Source organism: Hypomesus transpacificus, chromosome 22 (genome assembly GCF_021917145.1).
Source record: "Hypomesus transpacificus isolate Combined female chromosome 22, fHypTra1, whole genome shotgun sequence".
Lineage (NCBI taxonomy): Eukaryota > Metazoa > Chordata > Actinopteri > Osmeriformes > Osmeridae > Hypomesus > Hypomesus transpacificus.
The window spans coordinates 8,454,592-8,474,291 of NC_061081.1; the positions used below are offsets into that span (position 1 = coordinate 8,454,592).

General features: G+C 47.0%; 2 protein-coding genes across 3 annotated transcripts; both read left to right on the plus strand.

Annotated features, from left to right (window-relative positions):
- The first annotated feature begins 467 nt into the window (after nucleotides 1–467).
- On the plus strand, nucleotides 468–12,585 carry pdcd4a (programmed cell death 4a). The gene is made up of 12 exons (XM_047044718.1): nucleotides 468–723; nucleotides 832–941; nucleotides 5,227–5,535; nucleotides 5,661–5,758; nucleotides 7,752–7,865; nucleotides 8,012–8,233; nucleotides 8,341–8,438; nucleotides 9,057–9,171; nucleotides 10,019–10,126; nucleotides 10,598–10,708; nucleotides 10,844–10,983; nucleotides 11,064–12,585. Exons 2-12 carry the CDS (start codon nucleotides 896–898, stop codon nucleotides 11,113–11,115), a joined length of 1,413 nt encoding a protein of 470 aa, XP_046900674.1. The 5' UTR covers nucleotides 468–723; nucleotides 832–895; the 3' UTR covers nucleotides 11,116–12,585.
- Nucleotides 11,187–18,217, plus strand: mogs (mannosyl-oligosaccharide glucosidase). Of its 2 annotated transcripts, none has more exons than XM_047044716.1 (5): nucleotides 11,187–11,482; nucleotides 13,800–14,163; nucleotides 14,377–14,600; nucleotides 15,053–15,246; nucleotides 16,070–18,217. In XM_047044716.1, exons 1-5 carry the CDS (start codon nucleotides 11,453–11,455, stop codon nucleotides 17,832–17,834), a joined length of 2,577 nt encoding a protein of 858 aa, XP_046900672.1. In that variant the 5' UTR covers nucleotides 11,187–11,452; the 3' UTR covers nucleotides 17,835–18,217. The 2 variants fall into 2 exon arrangements, with proteins under 2 accessions (XP_046900672.1, XP_046900673.1); XM_047044717.1 differs by lacking the exon at nucleotides 11,187–11,482 and adding an exon at nucleotides 13,046–13,218.
- The last annotated feature ends 1,483 nt before the right edge of the window (nucleotides 18,218–19,700 follow it).

Genomic DNA, 19,700 nt, shown 5'->3' on the forward strand with positions numbered 1-19,700 from the left:
TTGCCTGGCATTGAATTTGAAGTCATTCGCATTATCATTTAACTGCTAATCAAACAACATTGTACTTTGGCACCACCTTGTAGTTAAAATTGGGACTGAAATGGTGAACAGTAAAAACATGTCAACCTAGGTCTCAAAAGTGAGTGCATACTATGGACAGACGATATTTAAATGGTACATCTTCAAAGACCTGTTCCAAGTTGGGTGGTGAGTGGTTGAGCATAATTCTCCTTTTTACAAATTATACTACACCCGAAGAATACAAATATATGTGCAAATAATCGTTATTAAAGACAAACATGCTGAATGTTTTTACGGAAGTCACGTTAAAACTTCAGTATAGGCATGCATAAACCCATATCGTTGGCCAGTGTCATTTAACTGCAATGTGATTGGCCTGACCAGACAAATTCCTGCCCCTTTATTAACCACTCCTCATCCACCCTTGGTCCACGTGACTTTACGCAGACGTTGTAAAGTTAAAAACAGACTTTGTTTATCTTGGATGCTCCTGACATGTACTCGAACTAGTTCTGCATTCGCCCATAGTTTTTTCTTCGTGATCTTTTTAGATTAATTCTGAGAAGAGTGTACTATCTATCTTTGAAGCTTAACAGACATCCTGGTGTTTGTTCTATATTTGCAGCTACATTTAATTTACCATTTTATTCGAAATCGACGTTGGCTTTATCAAGCGCGAGCAAGCTATCAAACACGATTGAGGTTTATGCAAATATTTGGCTGTCCAATCATATGCATTGTTACATTTAAAATGAATGTTTAGTTTCGACTTGTAATGTGTTTATTTACTCGTGCACGCATTGTTTTCAGAGCAAGCAACTAGGTGAGGATAGCAAACGTTAACGAACGGTAAACGGGCAATTCAAAGAGCGCCATGGCGACCGAAGTGGAGACATGGGCCACCGCTCAACAGCACGACGGTGAGTCGGAAATAAAACTGTTCATGCTTTTGTGGTGCAAACATTATATCTGGATCCGTATTTAATATGAAAACATCCGTCCCATTCCACCTTTGTCCCTGGAAGGGAAGGGCTGCAGTTCCCACTACGCTCTACCATGTGCTCTAGCACCTCATGTACTACACAGTGTGCGCTCAAAGCAGTTTGCAGAAAAGCTATTTCATTCGACGCATAACTCTCTCAAACGGTTGGACCAGGGACGTTATTAGAAAAGGCACCTTTTGGTTATATATTTGCTGTGTTTTGATCTTGCAGTCCACGTTGTAAAGGCACAATGTGAATGTTAACCCTTTCGTGACGTTCGGTTGGCAGTGAATTTGCTAGTGTTATCCAGCTGTCTAAACCCATGATGTTGATGCTAACTAAACGCATTAGCTTGCTAGCGTTACTCATTTGGATCATGTATTCTAGAAATGGCCCAACGTATCATTATTTAACTCGATTGAAGACCTATAACATCACTTATCTTCATGTGGTATATTGTTTATTTGATATGCTATATTGTTTATTTGTTGCTCATTAATGGCAGTCAGTAGCAATTGCACTGACGGGCGAAGGATTATTTGCTTTCCTTTTTCTCAAGCGTGCTCTGTGCTTCAAGTCGAAAAACGAGGAACTGAATGTTGTTGTTTTGAACACCACGCCCCCTTGAACTGTGAAAGGTCCTCACAAGCCTATTTGTATTTATCTGCTCTCATCAATAACAACATCGTATGCTGCACTATATATATATAAATGAACACACAAAATACAATTTATATTTTAAGATTAATATGGCAAGTGTTTGTAAGAAATGCTACAGCATGCACATCCACGCATGCACATCTGTTAACTACTGTATATTTTCCGCATAAACGTATTCCACGGAGGTCGTTCATTACAAAAACAGAGGCTGTGAATTAACGATATTAAACGAAACTATTCACAAGCAACAGAGGCCGAGCTTTTTGGTGCGAAAGTGACGTCAGCATCCACAGCTACCATGTACGGACCAATTTGAATTTATTGCGTAATCTCCCTTCTCTATGTGCTTAAACGTTGCATAAGGGATATCTATGCCTCTTGTATTTATAGTAGTTGTAATTCATGGCTTAAGTACAGTCAAATATTTTGTTTTATCAATGCATAACATTTAAACCCTAAAAATGTAATCTATACTATGCATTCAACCAGTGGGTGAGTTTGTAGTGATTTTCATAATACACAACCTGTTTCCTTGCCCCAGGGTCGGAATGCGGTGCCTACCACCTTATTTTGGCTACACGTTTCTATAAGAGAGCTATACACAAAATGCCCCCTTGTGGAAATCAAACGTCCCCCCAGTAGGTTCATTCTGGAGCCTGCTCTGCCCTTTGGATGTGGCTCATGTCACTGCCATGGTTTGTCTGTCTCCACACATCTGCTCCCAGATGGGGGTGGGGGCTCCACTCAGAGCAAACTGCCATTTTTAGGGAATCCCTGCAGGCCTGGTCTTTGCACAACATGTCAAAGATGCCTTTGAATTGGCTGAAAAGAAGGGGGGGGGGGGGTTCTTAAATATTATGGGCCTGTTTTAGTCATGGGAGAACAAAAAACAAACTAATGCGTGCACACACACACATATGCACACACGTACACACAATGACCTGTCAAGCCTGCTTGGTTCATGGCCAGCTGAGTACACATAATTCATGTTGAGGTTTGTCACTGTCGCTTTAGTGAAATGCAGACCCTCCTGCAAATGGACAATAATCAAATACAAACAGGCCTAGGTCAGACACTTAAGCCCAAGACGTGTTGATTATTAACCACAGGTTAAATGTGTGCACATGAACAACACCTCATGAAAGCGTTCCTGTCCTCTCCTTTATCTTGTTCACAGCAGGCTCTCCCAACACACTCCCAAATCTAGGTGACAGTTAAACGCCTCAGTCAAGGCAGACACACCCCACCTCTCTTCAGCTCACGCCTCGCTGCACTGCCCCAGCCTGGAAGACGGTTTTCCCTTCACCAAAATCCAGAAGCAACCACCGTTTGTAGTAATTGGACGTGTTCATTACCAGCTACCTTCTGTGGTCTATCATTAGGCTTGGCTATGTGTGATCTGTTCAGAAGCCTGGTACTTTAAATAAAGCCATGATGGTTGGGGAAACTAGGTCAATCCTTGGAGATCAGTGAAAACTGCTCCACTGACCTCTGGATGGGTTTGTGTAGGCAGCATGTCTTTATACCACCAGAGGGTATTAGCTAGTCTGGCTGTGGTAGACCTGTCTTGCTGTGGTAGACTAGTCATCTTTAGTCCCGCTGTGGTAGACAAGACATCTTTAGTCTTGCTGTGGTAGACTAGTCATCTTTAGTCCTGCTGTGTTGGACTAGCTCAGGGACACTACTGGTTGTATTAGACAACTTGGCTACCTGTCTAACCCGGATCAAGCCAAGGTCAAAATCTTGCTTTGTGTGTGTTCTACAGCTGGGTAAATGACAGACTAGTGTTGTTGTGTACTTTTAGTTAATCTACATGGTCCGAGTGCTCTTGGTGGATTAGAGACTCAGCAGATGGGATCTGTCTGAATTTCTGCAGGGGTGTAAGCATGCACATGCAGGCCCTCTTGTGGGGGGGGGGGGTGGTTCCTCTGCACACATAGACCACAACACGCGCACAGAGGAGTAAAGTTACCTAGCTTTTGGGGAAGGCTACATTCTGTTTTGCTGCTTTTGCGATGCCTCGACTTGGCTGTAGCCCAACTTGGTTTTCTTCTCTCTTGCTCTCTCTCCCCCTCAGTCCTAATATACTGGCAAGTCATGTTAGGCATGCAGCTGGAGAGCGAGGAGGAGGTGTGCTGGTCAGTTGTTTACAGTTTGAGCAGGCCAGGAGTGTGTGGGCAGAGGGTGTGCATGCGGGTGCACTCATAGAAAAAAAGAGACACTTCCTCAGAGCAGAGACCTGTGTGCAGACGGGTCTGCATCCTATCTTAACAACTGAGATCAATTCAATTTATTAGTCTATTCTTTTCTCTCACTTTTGTTCCTAGCAAAACAGAATTTTTCCTGATTCTAGGTATATGGCTTGGGTGAGATTGTCCTCCCCCTCCTCCTCCCTATCCCTCGTTCCAGCGTACCCTGTACCCGTAGGCCCATAACTCCTCCGGTTAGCCCTGGGCCTTCTCAGGAGGGGTAAGGGTATTCATTACAACCCCAGAGAGGTTCCTGCCCCTCCCCTAGTCTTGTCCCTGTGACCCTGCACTGCCATATGTGGTCAGACTCGCTGTGAGTGGGAGCGGTCTGGGCTCCTCTCCATACGGGAAAAGCTGCTGACTCCAGCGTTTCTGCCCCCCTTGAGCTCTCCTAACCTCTTCCTTTCCTAGCTGAGTTTCCTCAGCTGTGTGTGTGTGTGTGTGTGTGTGTGTGTGTGTGTGTGTGTGTGTGTGTGTGTGTGTGTGTGTGTGTGTGTGTGTGTGTGTGTGTGTGTGTGTGTGTGTGTGTGTGTGTGTGTGTGTGTGTGTGTGTGTGTGTGTGTGTGTGTAGCGTGTTGTGCCATCTTCCCTTACTTGGACTGTGTTCGGTGCAGTACCCATGTGCTGTAATTGCCAGAGACCTCGTAGGTGCTGGCTTGCACGCTATGCTAACACCACCAACCATGTGCTCTAAATGCACCAATGTAGGTCGACAGAGATGCAGATTGGGCTGTAGTAAACAATGCTACTATCATTCATCTCCCCCAAAACTATCAGTCTGCTTCTCTCTGGATGGCTCACGCGAGCTCCCAGAACCCGCCCATGTGTAAGGGAGACCCTCAACAGCTGTCAATAACCAGTAGCTAAAGAATTCCTCTCTGTCTCTGCGCACTCTCTGCCTTGTCTGTGCACCGTCTCTACACTAAAGGAAAACATAGCCATGTCAGTTGGCGTAACTCTGGACTCGACCTGTCTTTTTGACCCTGGACGACATCTGTTTATGACCAGCTGTTAATGTTCCCCCTGAGCAACAAGCTTGTAAACAATGAACTTGTGTTCACACAGCTGATTAAAGCTATCAAGATGTATCATTGTACTTTATGGTTCTAGGTATTATGGTTGCACTAGCCTGGTAGCTGAGATGTGATTACTTTCTAATCTTTTTGACCTCAAATACTGTTGGATCTGTGAACTAGGATCCTTGATTTTCTGCTGTACGATATGTACTATTTGCATGTCACTTTGGATAACCGCATCTTCTAAATGCTAATATATATGGATGTCATAGTGAACTGGATGCCTTCCTTCCACAGGAGTGTTCGCCTTTGACAGCGACCTGGGAGGGACTGACCATTTCTATGGCGATGAGGACGAGGGCCTGATCGAGGCGGAGGTGAACGGCAACTGGACCCCGCAGGAGAAGGCGTTGCACAAGGCGCGTCTTGAGGCCAAAGCCAAGAGGCGTCTGCGCAAGTCCTCGTCACGCAACTCCACCAGCGACTCGCTCTCCGAGTCCCTGTCCGGGGAGCTGGCTGGGGGCGACCCACACAGCCCCAAGGGCAAGGTCAATGCCAACGACCGCAAGTCGCGGGCAGGCAAAGGCAGAGGCCTGCCCAAGAAAGGTAGGCTGCACGCCAGGCTGATATGAGGGGGGTCTGCTGCTACGCTAACGGCTAACTCGGTGTGTGTGTGTGTGGTTGCCGCGCGCCTGCCTCTGTCTTCCTGATGTCTGCCTGTCCGTCCTCAGGTGGTGCGGGTGGTAAAGGGGTGTGGGGAGCGGCAGGAATGGTCTACGAAGACGAGGAGCCGGACGCGAGGGACCCCAACTACGACGAGTCCAAACAGGTGTGTGTGTGTGTGTCTTTGCGGGAGAGGAAGTCCTCTACGAGCTTACCAGTATCCAAATGACAGGGATCATCGCTGGGGGTGTAGACGATACGGCTGTAGAGACGCACACCCTGCATCGCCACGCCCAAACGTACACAAACACAGCCCAGCTCTGTCCTTGTCAGTCGCCCCCCTCTCCCCTCCACACAGCCAACTATGAATGAACCAGTACCAGCCGGCCCAGGTCAGGGTCTTTCTCCCTCAGGGCTCGTTGGGGTCTCAACCCGTTTTTTCCGGGAGATGCTTTGTTCCAAAGCGTCGCTCTCATCACAAAGCGGTACTGCTTTGGAACACCTCTTCTATGGCCCCCGCAGAAAATTAAATATGCTGATGCTAGGGCCACCAGACACGAGGGAGCAGGGATGAATAGAATGGCCCCCACTGCTACCCTCAGCCCACCACAGTTGATTATGTACTGACACAACAAGACGGGTTGCTATTAACACACAGCATTTACGGTAGAGTCGTTCTGTTTCGTCCTGAATGAGGTAGGCTAGACAGACTACATTGACTAGACGACATTTGGCATTTTATTCATTTAGCAGACACTTATGTGACGTGACGTACAAGTACTGCCTATCGAAAGAACAGCTGAAAATCAGCCATTTCCAGGTACTGTCATTGGAGTATTGCCAATTGAATAAATGCAAGATGCACCACTTTCAAGAGTTTAGCCTACTGTCCTGGTTCAGATGTGGGATCTGTTTGGCCTGGGACACATAGGAAATGACGGCCCTCTGCTCCTCCAGTCCTCATCGTGAAGCCAGCGTAACGGTAGCAGTTGGCAGAAACTCTGAACTGAGATGTGGGTCAAGGCCGTGCATGTCCCCAGACCACAGATGGCTCTCTCCTGTACCCGTCAGTGGGACTTTCAATCTTTAACCTGCAGTATCGACCCAATGTAGAGTCCCCATGCTCCTGCTCCGATAAGAGGTCACAATGACACCGGAGTGGGAATGGTGCGTCTGTCAAAGGCTGCCCACCCCCCCACACACGATTAGAGATGGAGGTGGATATCAGGGCTGGCCTTGAGAGCTGCTGTTGCGTCGGCAATGAGCTGACTAGTGGCCGTGAATGAAAAGTAGGATTTTCAGAGGTGATCCAAGTATGCAAATAGGATCCATCTCTGTATCCTTATAAGTTTGCGGCAAAGCCATAGCTGATTCAGCTGTCGGTCAGGGTTTATGGTGAAGGTTAGAGCGGAACTTATCACTGTTCAGCTGGGGTTTTTCATTATTCAGGCCAGAAATGTGGAAGGCACATGGGACAAATGTGTAGTCCCACCACCTGGTAAGGCAGGGCTTCACTGGGATGAGAGGCTCTGCGGGGCCACCTTCTGGAGGCCCCACCTCTTGGGTAGACTTGCCAGCTGTTTGTTTGCTGAAGGTCCTGTTTTCAGTATCTCGCCGTTCTATTAAGGATCACTTCCCATAAGTGGCAGGAGAGAACAGGAAAGTGAGTCATCCTGTTTGAGGTTGTTGCTGAAACCCTTGTCCTCACGCTCGGGGGATGGTCTTTCCCCTGTTGTGAGTTTGATATTTTCAATGCAGGTCCAAACAATGAAGCCTGGACTTTCTTGGATTTCCTTCTGGCACTGTGCTGCTCCGGCTAACTCTGTCTCCCCCCAGAAGGGTTAGGGTTTGATGTACTCACACTACCTTACATTGTTTAGCCTGAGCTCTGAAACCAGTGGTGCATTAATCTATGTTCACAAAAATCAGTGGTCAGTGGTTCAGGTCAAGTGGCAAAGCTGCTCTAATTGTGTTTACTCTTTGTTGTAATTGTTTTAGGTCAGGTTCAGGTTTTGCAAGGGGAACAATATTACTAACACCCACAAAAGATCACCAACTGCTCTTACTGCAGTTAGTAAACATATGCTGACCCTTTGCTTTATGAAAGAGGAAATGGGTAATTAATCCTGAGGTGTGTATGTGTGTGTGTGGGTTAAAAGGGAGACACGGTGTATGCAAAAGTGGTACCAGTACTGGACGAGAAGGAGCTGGAGAAGACCGTCAACCCAATCGTCCAGGAGTACTTTGAACACGGAGACACAAAAGAGGTCCAGGTAAATGGGGTGTTTGACCAGAGCAGATATCCGCAGGTCATGCACTGCTTGCAGCCATGTTACCAGGATCAGTCCCTGTTTGAGGCCACGCCCTCTCCATGTCTCTGTGTGCAACCAAGATTCATGTTTCCATCTGTCTCCCCCAGATGCTGCTGAAAGGACTGAACCTGGGCCACAACAAGTATGAGTTCTCTTCCCTGGCCCTGTCCCTGTCTCTGGAGGGCAAGGCCAGCCACCGGGAGCTCACCTCCAGGCTGCTGTCCGACCTGGCGGGTAAAGTGCTGTCCCAGGGGGACATGGCCCGGGCCTTCGACAAGACGCTCCGCGAACTACCGGACCTCATCCTGGACACCCCTGAGGCCCCACAGGTAGGAGTGGTGAGGGTGGAACGCATGCGCTTGGTTTGAGGTCTGGGAGCAGCCTTGTGTTATAGAAGACGGGTTTGTTGTTTCTGAGTACTGGACTGTGTTCACAGATGCTGGGTCAGTTTATCGCCAGAGCCATAGCAGACCACGCCCTCCCCATGGCCTTCCTGGACCGCTACAAGGGAAAGGTGGACTGTGACTATGCCAGGTGAGCTGGGGTTAAGGGGATTAAAGGTTGTTTATGCTCAGTTTGACCAGCCGGATAAATTGCCACCTTAACTCAGTGCACACTAGAAGGTTCATAACTACAGGAATTGCCATAAGTGGTCAAAAAGATGCCAAACTCTTTAATGTGTTAGTTTAATGATAAATACCCAATTGGGAGATTTAATCCTGTTCAGACATTTTCGTAGTTTTGTACAGATTAGCCACGCTATTTAATCTAATAATTTGTAAGTGTATGCAAGACAGCAAAAGAACTAGAGAGCGCCAGTGATATTTCTTTGACAGAGACAAGGATAGTTGCTAAGCAACCAACAACCCCAGGAAAGATTTACAACAGAAATTCTTCGGTCAATATGATCTTGTGTGGCTGAAATAGGTCAACGAGTTAATATTCTTTTATTTTTTTTATATTAAAAACATTTAATATACATTTCAAAACAGTCTAAATGACTGTTGTGGCTGTTCTTGTGTTAAGAATTCACCGCTTCTAGAGAAAATAAATTCACCCCTCACACGTGTAGGATCCTCTTATGAGGATATGTGGTTGTGGTTCTCGTGGTTGTGGTACTAATGGTGTTTGTGTGGTTGCTGTGTCCTCCAGGGCAGCGCTCGACCGTGCGGCCGTGCTCCTCTCCATGAAGAGGGAGATGGTGCGGCTCGACAACGTGTGGGGTGTGGGCGGAGGCCTCAGACCTGTCAAACACCTCGTCAAAGAGGTAAAGCCTGTTCAGGGTGGGGCCTCTCTCTTTCCTGGCTTTCCCTCCTTTCCACCTTCTCTCTCTCCCACCCCTGACGGGCATCTTAAGTTGCTAGAATGCCAAAACAACAGGGAAGTGAGTGATGTGTGGCCAAGAGTTTCAGGGCCTGTTTGTAATGATAAAGATAAGTTTAGGAGGTGTGTTGTAATTAGCTTCACCTACTGACAGATTATTTACACTATCTTTTGGTGTACTTTCCGCTGTCCTTGCATAACATCAACAGATGGTAGAAGTCCATGCGGGGAAGAGAGCCACAAGCCAGGCCTGTTTTAGTAGTGTGTATCAGAACGCACTCCCACTGACACAGGATCCTTCACAGCCTGGAGTCAATAGGTCAATGCACCCTGGCCACACACACACACACAAACACACGTAAGCACACAGGTGGGCAGCTGGCTGCAGGTTCACCAGGTGTCTGTGTGCTCGTAAAGTTAATGGAATCCTGTTTGAATAGATTCATAGTGTGTGGTGTGTGTTTAGAAACCGCCCTCGATCCTTTGTGTTGCGTAACCTACGGTAGCCCTGCCTGTGAACCAAACTCCCATCCAGTTTGGATTCCTGCCGGGTCATTCCTCTGCCTTTGACCGTCTCAGGGGGAGGAGGGGGGGGGGGGGTCCCTGAGGCCCTGCTCACACTCCCACAGCACAACCTGCCTGCCACTCTCGTTCTCTCTGTCTCTTTCCCTCTTGCTTCTTCTGTCCATCTGTGTAGGAGCCGAGTTCTTGATGATGTGTAGCCCTTTCAATGTCAAACCGAAGCAGCAGTCGTGTATCCTCAATGTGTTGATGTTGATGTTGTTGTCCAGATGAACCTGCTGTTGAAGGAATACCTGGTGTCAGGGGAAGTGTCTGAGGCAGAGCACTGTCTGAGAGACCTGGAAGTTCCTCACTTCCACCACGAACTGGTCTATGAGGTATGCTAGCTTGGCCTTTTTGGAAATGTTGACTGATGTAATTTTTGGGGGTCAAAAAGGTTGGAATATTATCTTGATTTTTATCGGAAGAACTGTAAGCAGGATGAAAACCTCCCTTTCAAACCCCAAATGCCTATTTTCATAAGATATTATGAAGCAGTATTCGACTGACAGTAAAACTGAGCTAAGAGATTACATAACATTCAGCAGTTAGTATCCTAGATACTAAGTGCAAATTCCATAAGAACTGCTGTCAGGTCAATGACAAGCTTGCTGAACTACAAACCAGTAATGCCCTCTTGTGGTGTCAAAGGGGAATGACACTTAAGTTTTAACATTTTTCTATGGGCTTTTGTATGTGTGTAGTTCAAACTCGCCTTTAGGAAATATCCTCCGTTTTCTGAGGTGTTCATTTCACACCAGTGCATCTGAGGCTAATATCTAAGTGTGTGTTCTCCCTGTGTCTTCCAGGCAGTGGTCATGGTGCTGGAGTCCAAAGGGGACAAAGCCATTCAGATGATGGTGAAGCTGCTCCAGTCCTTCTGGAAGTCTGGACTTATTACTCTGGACCAGATGAACCGGGTCAGTCAATCTTTGCATTTGGGTGATCCCGGCCATATAAATCAGTGTCAAATTTGTATGAAATATAGAATCAAATTCAAGGTTATCATCAATGTTCTCCTCAACCCCATCTTTGTGGTCCCATTTCCTCCGCAGGGTTTCCAGCGCGTGTATGATGAGCTTCCAGAGATCAACCTGGACGTCCCCCATGCCCATGGCATCATGGAGGCTCTGGTGGACCTGAGCTACCAGGAATCAGTCATCACTAAACAGCTAAGAGACGCATGTCCCTCCAGGTCAGTGCCTGCAAACATGGGCATTTTGCAGCACACCCAATTCTTTTGCGCAATCTTCTCATTCTGTTTCTGACCACCAGGGGGCGCAAGCGGTTTGTGAGCGAGGGAGACGGTGGACTGATCAAGCAGTAGTGTGGAGGAGGAGGGGAGGCTACGGTGTGTCCATCACCCTCCCCTCTGCAGCCCTCCCCTCTGCCCCACGCAGCAACCCTGAGGCTGGTCTGCCTGGCAGGCTGACTCCCCTGCTCTACCCCCAACCCTCCGTCATCAACACCTACACACACACTCACACAGCACCTCACACAGCACCACACACACCGACGTTGACATCGGGTGGAGGAGGATCGAAGTGAGAGGCACTGGCGTTCACCTACTCTATTTTCTTTTTTGTATTAGGTCTTTTCTGTGAGAACGTTGTCTATTTCTGGGATTGCCATGCGTTCTCCTGCCTCATTCTTCAGTTTGCCCCATGATGTCTGGATTGGTCCTCCTGGTCAAGGTGTCTGAAGAATGGGGGAAGGGGGTGGGGGGATTTAACGATTAACATGGAGTTTAGGTCAATTGGAGTCTGTTGAGGCGCATGTCTGGTGATGGGCATGAGGGGTTATGTGGTTTCAGTTGCTTTGCCAAACTGGTGTTTCGGTAATTACATTTTGCTTTGCATCTACATTGCTCAAAATAAGCAACATGCAAAACACTTGGAGGTCACAGCCTGCAACTTTCCAACAAGCGCTTAGTTATCGAATGCTCTTTGGGAACGCTATGGACCTCAGCTTTCTTTTCTTTTTTTTTGACCAAAGCTTTATTTGTAAGACAGTTCTCAGAAGTGTTCAAATTGATTCAACCAATTATTCCTGTTCTGTATTTCTTTGTCAGCCCAATGTCCTGGCTTATTTTGGTTAGACAGGGCATAGTTCACTGTTCAGAGCAAAGCTGTGGTCAAAACAAAAGCCTGTTTGTACCTCGTTGGTTATCCAAGGGCCCACCTTCTGTGGACAGGCTTGGGAGATCAACGTAGGGTATCTCAAACACTCAGGATGGACAAGGCCTTATGCATACTTTTCTGGAGGATTTAGATGCCCCAAACTGGAGTACTTATCAGGTTTTTGTTGTATTTGTGCTAGATTCTGTGACCCACTCCCACAGTGGAATGTATACCCCTATATCATAGAGATTTCTTCTTTGTGCCCAGACTAAACCAAACCAGGTGCTGGACTAGAGAAATATGAATGAAGGTTTTCAATTTTGTGTGGTCTCGAGTCCAGGACTTAATGTGGTCAAATCTGGCTCTGGTCTTTTCACTGACCCTGGTGTCTTGGGCTGAGGGTATGCTCTTTAGTGTTTGAACCTTTTCTAAATGCTGTTCCTTCCATCCCTTTGTGCATGGTTGTAAGCATGTGCATCCTATGAATCCTTTGAATGTCAGATCAGGGAGTTAACCTAGGGGGGAAAGGATGTAAGGATACATTTTGAGATGGTTCACACTAGAGCCAGAGTTCCGTTTGTCTGACCAATGGGTAACCTTCAGAATCACAATGTGAGGAATATGGAAATGGATTTTACATCTTTTCATTGAATAAAAAACAAGCTAGCATCAAAAAACAATGTGTGTTTCTTCCAGTGTTGGTTAACGAACCCTACTAGTTTGGGGACAGAAGGGGAGATGGAGTGTTAGAGGTAGGGTACCCTAGGGAAAGACTAATAGATTTTTCTGACTTCGCAAGCTAATTTGCAGGCGTCATTAGCTGAAAAAATATTAGAATGTCAATCTTTATTTTTTTATAACCACCATAGCATTTCAGAGTGGGTGTTTCCATTCTTAGCTAAAAATCTGCTCAAGACTTAGGCCTTCTGTCCATTGTACAGTTGCTGTAAGTTATTTTAAATCAATCATTGTTAATTGTGATACAGCATACTATCTGAATACATTTAAAACAGAAACCAAGATTTTTTTTTTTACCCAATTACCATTGCATTAGTGTTGATGAAACACGCTCGGAAAATGTTTACCAGATCACTTCCATCCACGATTAATTGCACCGTCAAAAAAATGCTGTTTGGTGTTGAATCCTGCTTTGGGAAAACAATTTGTATGATCTAAAGGGCGATCCGATATTAGGTCTGTGAGTCTTGACATTTCGGTTGTACACGTCAGTGGTTCAAGAAAACGAGGCAAGCAGGAAGTAGATCCGAGTTAAAATGTTGAGTTAAGAATTAAGAATAACCGTCGCTACGGTGAGTTTTCTCATGAATTAGCTCCCTTTAACAAAAGCCGTTCTATGAAAGTAAATGTTTCGTTTAGCTCTTGTACGGTACATTATAGTACGTTTCAAATGGATACAAAGTGTAAATTACTGCTTGCTGGCTAAGCTGCAAAGGTTAGTGCTAGTTTTCACACTACAGTACTGTAGCTAATGGGCCGCGTACTGTACACATTATTTAGCTAGCATACAAGTTAGCTATCTAGCTACCTACGTGGGAGACAGCTATACTAGTTATTCCATGTTTCAACATATACTATAGAGTTATATTACTCCAAATGTAGCCAGCTAACCAACCCATCAACTTGACATGATTGCAAGCTAGCTGGTAGTGGTGCATCAATAGCTCTAATTGCAATGGGCTACAGACAGTGTGCTACGGTATATAAGTGTGCTTTCGCTTACTACCCTTTCAGCTTCGTCTGTGTGCTCACTCTGGTCCTTTAGCAAATGCATGTGTACTGTACTGGCAATACAAATGATGAAAACACGTGCAACAACAACAGAACTATGTTTTCCCTCGGACCCTAATGCCAGCGCCACCTTTTTCTTCAGCTGGAGACGAGAAGGATGGGCAGGCAGAGGAAGAGGGTGGTGACAGGTGAAGCCACCCCCCCCTTGAGGAAAGAAGAGAAGCCCACCGCACTCATTCGCAAAGAGAAGAAAAAGAAGGTCGACATCGGCAAAGTCTTCATCAACATATCCATAGGCCTTTGCATATTCAGCCTGGTCTGGTTCTTCTATGCCCTCTACATGCGCTCCTCCCTGGCCAAACGGGTGGTGACTCTGCACCCGTCGCCCCCTGTCCTCGATGCCAACAGCACCAGTGCCCAGGTGGCCCCTGAGAGGTTCTGGGGATCCTACAGGCCCCAGGTCTACTTTGGGATGAAGACGAGGAGTCCCCAGTCCATTGTTACAGGTAGACATGTATGACCTGCAGGGTCACTTATGTCCTGAGGAGCCTGTGCAGAAGAGACTACTAAGCCTCTATAAATAGAGAATGTACTTTGAGAAGAGTACGTTTTGTCGTTAGTGTTTTAAAGCCCCAAGTGTGAAACATTGCAGGCATTCTTTGCATAGCAGCCCCGTCGTCACCATACCTGTCTTGGTGTTCCTCGTGTTTTCCTTCCAGGCCTGATGTGGATGCGTCAGTTTGCCGACGTGGACGTGAACCTCAGGCACACGTGCGAACAAGGCGATAAGCTGCAAAGCTACGGCTGGCTGATGCACGATGGCCTCAGCTTCGGCGTCCAGGAGATCCGCGACAGCGACTTCACCCTTGCAACCGAGTTTGTCAAGAGGCTGGGAGGGGAGCACGGAGGGGATTGGACCTGGAGGATCACGGCCAAGCAGCATGTGAGAGACGAGGCCACGTTAATTTGGTAGAAATTGAACATCCTTTGCTTTGACTCATCCAGTTATGTTACCCCAAGAGACCAGCCGGTAGGTGAGTCTCTATATTAATGTACTGTCGTTTCTCTGACACAGTATCGTAGTTGTCAAAGTCAGAAAGGTTATCTTACGACAGGATCACCAGTCAAAGGTTACCTTACTTCAGGGTCACATAACTTAATGATTTCTTCGTCCCTTTCTAAGAGCAGAAGTCTAAATGAAAGTAAGTTAAGGTGATACGTTTTCACCCTGACGCTGAATTGTTCTCAACAAATGAAAGTGAATATCCATCTATTGGAGCTCTGTAACTTCTGAATGCAACTCGTCTCGAAAGGACATGTTGGATCTGCTGGTGATGAACTCCCTGGTTTGAAGCTGACTAACCTAATGCTTGTGTTCCCATGGTGTCCTGTCAGAGTTCTGCTCCTCACGCTCCCGTCATCTCCCTCATGTTCTACGCTGCTGCCGACACCCAAGGTTCACTGGAGGCCCACATTGAAGAAAAGAACCGCCTGGGTTCCCTCACTGGGTTCTCAGAGGAGCTGGGGAACTTCAAGATCACCTTTCGCAAGCCTGTCTCAGGGGAGTCCTCCAGTGTCAAATACGCCAGGTACTGATTTGAAATAATGGATCTGTACTTGATACATTTTGCTTGGCACAGTGTAACCATTCAGCTAGTTTGGACTTACATTTTCTTGTGCCTTTGTAGATCTACGTTCTTTTTAGCTTAGAATTGCAATTCGGCCTCTATGCTGTAGCCTCATCATTGCATATAGGTGTTCCTTCACTGATTTCTGTCTTTATGATTTTACACTATATAATGCTAGACAATGGAAAAGCATTGAACATGACATTATGTCAGTATTAGCATATGTGTTTGAACTGAATCATAGAATCTAAAATATATATATATATATATATTTCTGATTCTATGATAATTAGTGAAAATGTATTGAAAATTAGTGTGGAGGTCAAACATATATATATATATATATGTTTGACCTCCACACTAATTTTCAATTGGAACAATGACATCTATGACAAATGAAGCAGTCCAACAAACCCAGAAAGGTGTAGGCACAAGGTTCTGCTGACAGAATAACTGTCAGTATGTTGAAAGGGATGCAAAGAGCAGTCAATGAGAACTGAATACTTGCCTCAAAGTCAACTTCTTTCATCAGTTTAAAGACTGTTGCCACTGATAGACCAAACACTAAGTGGTGAGTCACAGACAAACTTCTTGTTCATTTTGTCACTTATTTTCCGTTGCCTGTTTGCAAAGAGGGTGTGTCATCCTACCACCTCCATCACTGCTGCTTCAGGCTTTTAGAGGAAGCTTTGGAGGAAGAGACAGGGAGAGACAGGGGCAGAGGGAAAACAACACAACACATGATTTCTTTGAGGTTTGATCCTGGTCTCTTTCCTCCCCTCAGCTACAACTACCTCCAGACCGTCACTCCAGGCTTGGAGAAGCTCACGGACATTGTGAGAAATAGTCTAAACCGTCGGTTTGTCTACAGCCCCCCTTCTGGCAATAAAAGGCAGTACATTGCGGTCGACACCTATAAACCTCCGCACCACCAGCACCAGCAAAAGCCTGATGACCCCAGGAAAGAGAGTGACTTTGTGCTCCATCAAGTTACCGTCCAGACACCCTTTCAGATAGAGGTGCTGTTTGAGTCTGGAAGTTTCCGCAACCGGCCCAACCAGCTCGTGGGTACATCCATGACAGAGGAACTGGAGAAGAGGAAGGCAGAGTTCGACGTCAAGTTTGAAAAAATATTCGGCCTCCAGGGCAAAGGTTTCAGTCAGGCCCAGGTGAAGTTCAGCAAGGCAGCTCTCAGCAACATGCTGGGGGGGGTGGGCTACTTCTTTGGCCAATCGGTTGTCCAGTCCGTCTACAACGAGTACCCACTCCTCTATCCCAAAGGCACCCTGTTCACAGCTGTGCCGTCTCGATCCTTCTTCCCGAGGGGCTTTCTCTGGGACGAAGGATTCCACCAACTATTGCTGAGCAAGTGGGACCCTCAGGTGACCCGGGAAGTCACAGCTCATTGGCTGGACCTCATCAACATGGAGGGCTGGATCCCCCGGGAGCAGATCCTGGGGGATGAGGCTCGTAGCAAGGTTCCAGGGGAGTTTGTGGTGCAGCGCAACGAAAACGCCAACCCTCCCACCCTCTTCTTGGCCCTCCAGGAGCTGGTGGAGCAGCTGTCCACCAATCCTGAATCGCCATCCGTGACTTTGCCCTTCCTCCGCAGACTCTTCCCCAGACTTCAGACCTGGTTTGCTTGGTACAACACCACTCAGACGGGCCCCCTGCCCAACTCCTACCGCTGGAGGGGCCGCGACAAGGACACCAACCTGTTCCTCAACCCCAAGACCCTGACGTCCGGCCTGGATGACTACCCCCGGGCCTCCCACCCGTCGGTAGACGAGCGGCATGTGGACTTGCACTGCTGGATGGCCTTGGCCTCCGGGATCATGGCCAGCGTGGCACGCCTCCTGAAGGAGCCGCACCAGGAGTACGAGCGCACCCACCTCGTGCTCAGTGACAACCATCTGCTGAATGAACTCCATTGGTCCGACCAGCTTCGAGCCTACTGCGACTACGGCAACCACACCCAGGCAGTCATCCTGCAGCAGGAGAAGGTGTACGTCCCGCCGGGCCAGCCTCGCCATCAGTTCCCCGTGGCCCGTCTGGTTCGCTCTGTGCGCCGAGCGCCTAAGCTGCAGCATGTGAACGCCTTGGGCTACGTGAGCCTCTTCCCCTTCCTCCTGCGCATCCTCGCACCTGACTCGCCCAAACTGGAGCATATTCTGAATGACATGAAGGACCCTGAGAAGCTGTGGACACCCTATGGCCTGCGCTCGCTCTCCAAGTCCAGCCCCCTCTACATGATGAGAAACACAGAGCATGATGCCCCCTACTGGAGAGGAGCCATATGGATCAATATTAACTACCTGGCTGTCAGGGCACTACACCACTACGGCAACACAGAGGGTCCATATCGAGAGAAGGCAGCCACACTGTATCAGGACCTCAGGACTAACATAATCAATAATGTATACAGACAGTACGCAGAGACGGGTTATATCTGGGAACAGTATAATGACAGTTCGGGAAGGGGACAAGGAAGTCACCCTTTCACCGGCTGGTCAGCTCTGACAGTTTTAATGATGGCTGAGCAGTACTGACCATGATGATGATCTCATCTCACTGTTATTTTGTAACATTATCTTTACGGTGCCATTTTTACAGTTTTCTTTCAAATTACATAAGATTCATTTCTTTGCCATGTACCATTTCAAATACAGCTGTCAAAATTAAATATGGCAAACAATTAGTTAATTGGCTTTTGTACAGAACATTTTGTACAAAAACAAGATGGTTCTTGACAAATTGAAGGCTTGTATCAAGGTTAAAAAATACTTAAACTATGCCTTTTTAACGAAAAGGTCTGACTTTGAACGGTCTTGCAATTTCAATCAAGGTATTTTTGACTGATATCATATTTGCATTGTGGGATACGTTGGTGCTATGATTGGTGTGAGATAAACAATAAAAATGCTTTAAATCACATGTTTTCATTTTTACAATTAAGCATAATTGGTTTGTTACAATCTTAAAATGCATAAAAACAGAAATGTGCACTATAATACTGCTGCATTTGTTTTTGTTGTTAACCCCCCCCCCCCCCCCATAAGCTCACAAATGGAGCTGTTGCTCCAAACTTTTAAACTTTTATGCAGAAGGGAGCAGTTTTACTCACAATGTAGTAGAACCCCCATTTCTAATCAGCAGCAAGTCCTGTTTCTTTTGTCAGACTACACATGAAGGACAGCTGCTGACGTCGAGCTGCTGTCGGTCATTGTTTCGGTGCCGCCTGGTTACCATGGCAAAGCCTCGGAGTGAGGGCTCAATGTTAAATTGGATGAGATGAAGAACCTTGGGACAGAACGGGTGTCAACATCACACTGGGGTGCATACATTCAGACACACAGAGGGCATAGTGGAGTTGGACTTATTTACTTACGGCATAACATAACACACCATCTTGGTGGCTCGATATGCCAATGTTGGTTTTCAGCTTCTGCGTGACCCTGGGCTGCAACCTCTATCTTCTTGTGTGAATCCTGTTTGAATAGACGTGTAGTTCAAGGCTGTTCCTGGCGCAGTAAGGTTGCAGGACTATTAATAGGGTCTGGGCTGAGGAAACTGCTGCAGCTTGGATGTTCAGTAAAGAGACTGCGGAGAGAAGCTGGAGCCTGTGCATCTCTTTATGCCATCTATACACAGCCTGTACTCAGGAGAAAGAAGGGGGTTGGATGTCATGGATTGTAACATGACTATTAACGAACATACTGAATGGTCAGTAAGCTTGACGATAAATTCTCCCATGTATCCAATTTGCTGCGTACCTGAGGGAGACTGAGACTGAGGGGTAGAAAATAGCAGGGGTCTCATTTTCATGGCCGCCTGTTGGACTTCCATGTGCTGCGTTTGACCCCTTGACCCCACAGCCACCAACTGCATCAGAGATGGAAGTGGACACGAGTGAGTTGTGTCCAAACCTCCCTCAATGCTTCTCTCTATCCTCGAGAGGAAATCTATTCCACCCCCCTTCTTAGCGTTTGCAGTCACAAAATGCATTTATTCCTTTGAAGAGCGCGTCCGATCTGTGTGACTAAAGCACTCACTGAGCCATCCATTCCCCCTTGCCCAAGACCCCTTTTCCATGGTGAAATGGGATAATAGCCAAACTCTATCAGAGCTAACTAATGCGACTGCATAAACAGATGAGTCAGATGAGTGTATTCATTCGTTTTCTCTCGTTGCGTTTGCTTCCTATTCTCTGTAGGGGTGTGTATGTGACTCCCAGGTGCCCACCAGAACGAGGCATTAGAGCTCACCACTAAGCAGCGTTAAAGGCCACCTACCATCAGTCCCAGTTCTCCTACGTTTATGTGCCAGTCTACGACAGTTGGGAGACCAGTCGTAGTCCAGACCCAGAGTAACCAAGGACTGGGCTCCACCATTAAACCACTATTAAACCACTCCAA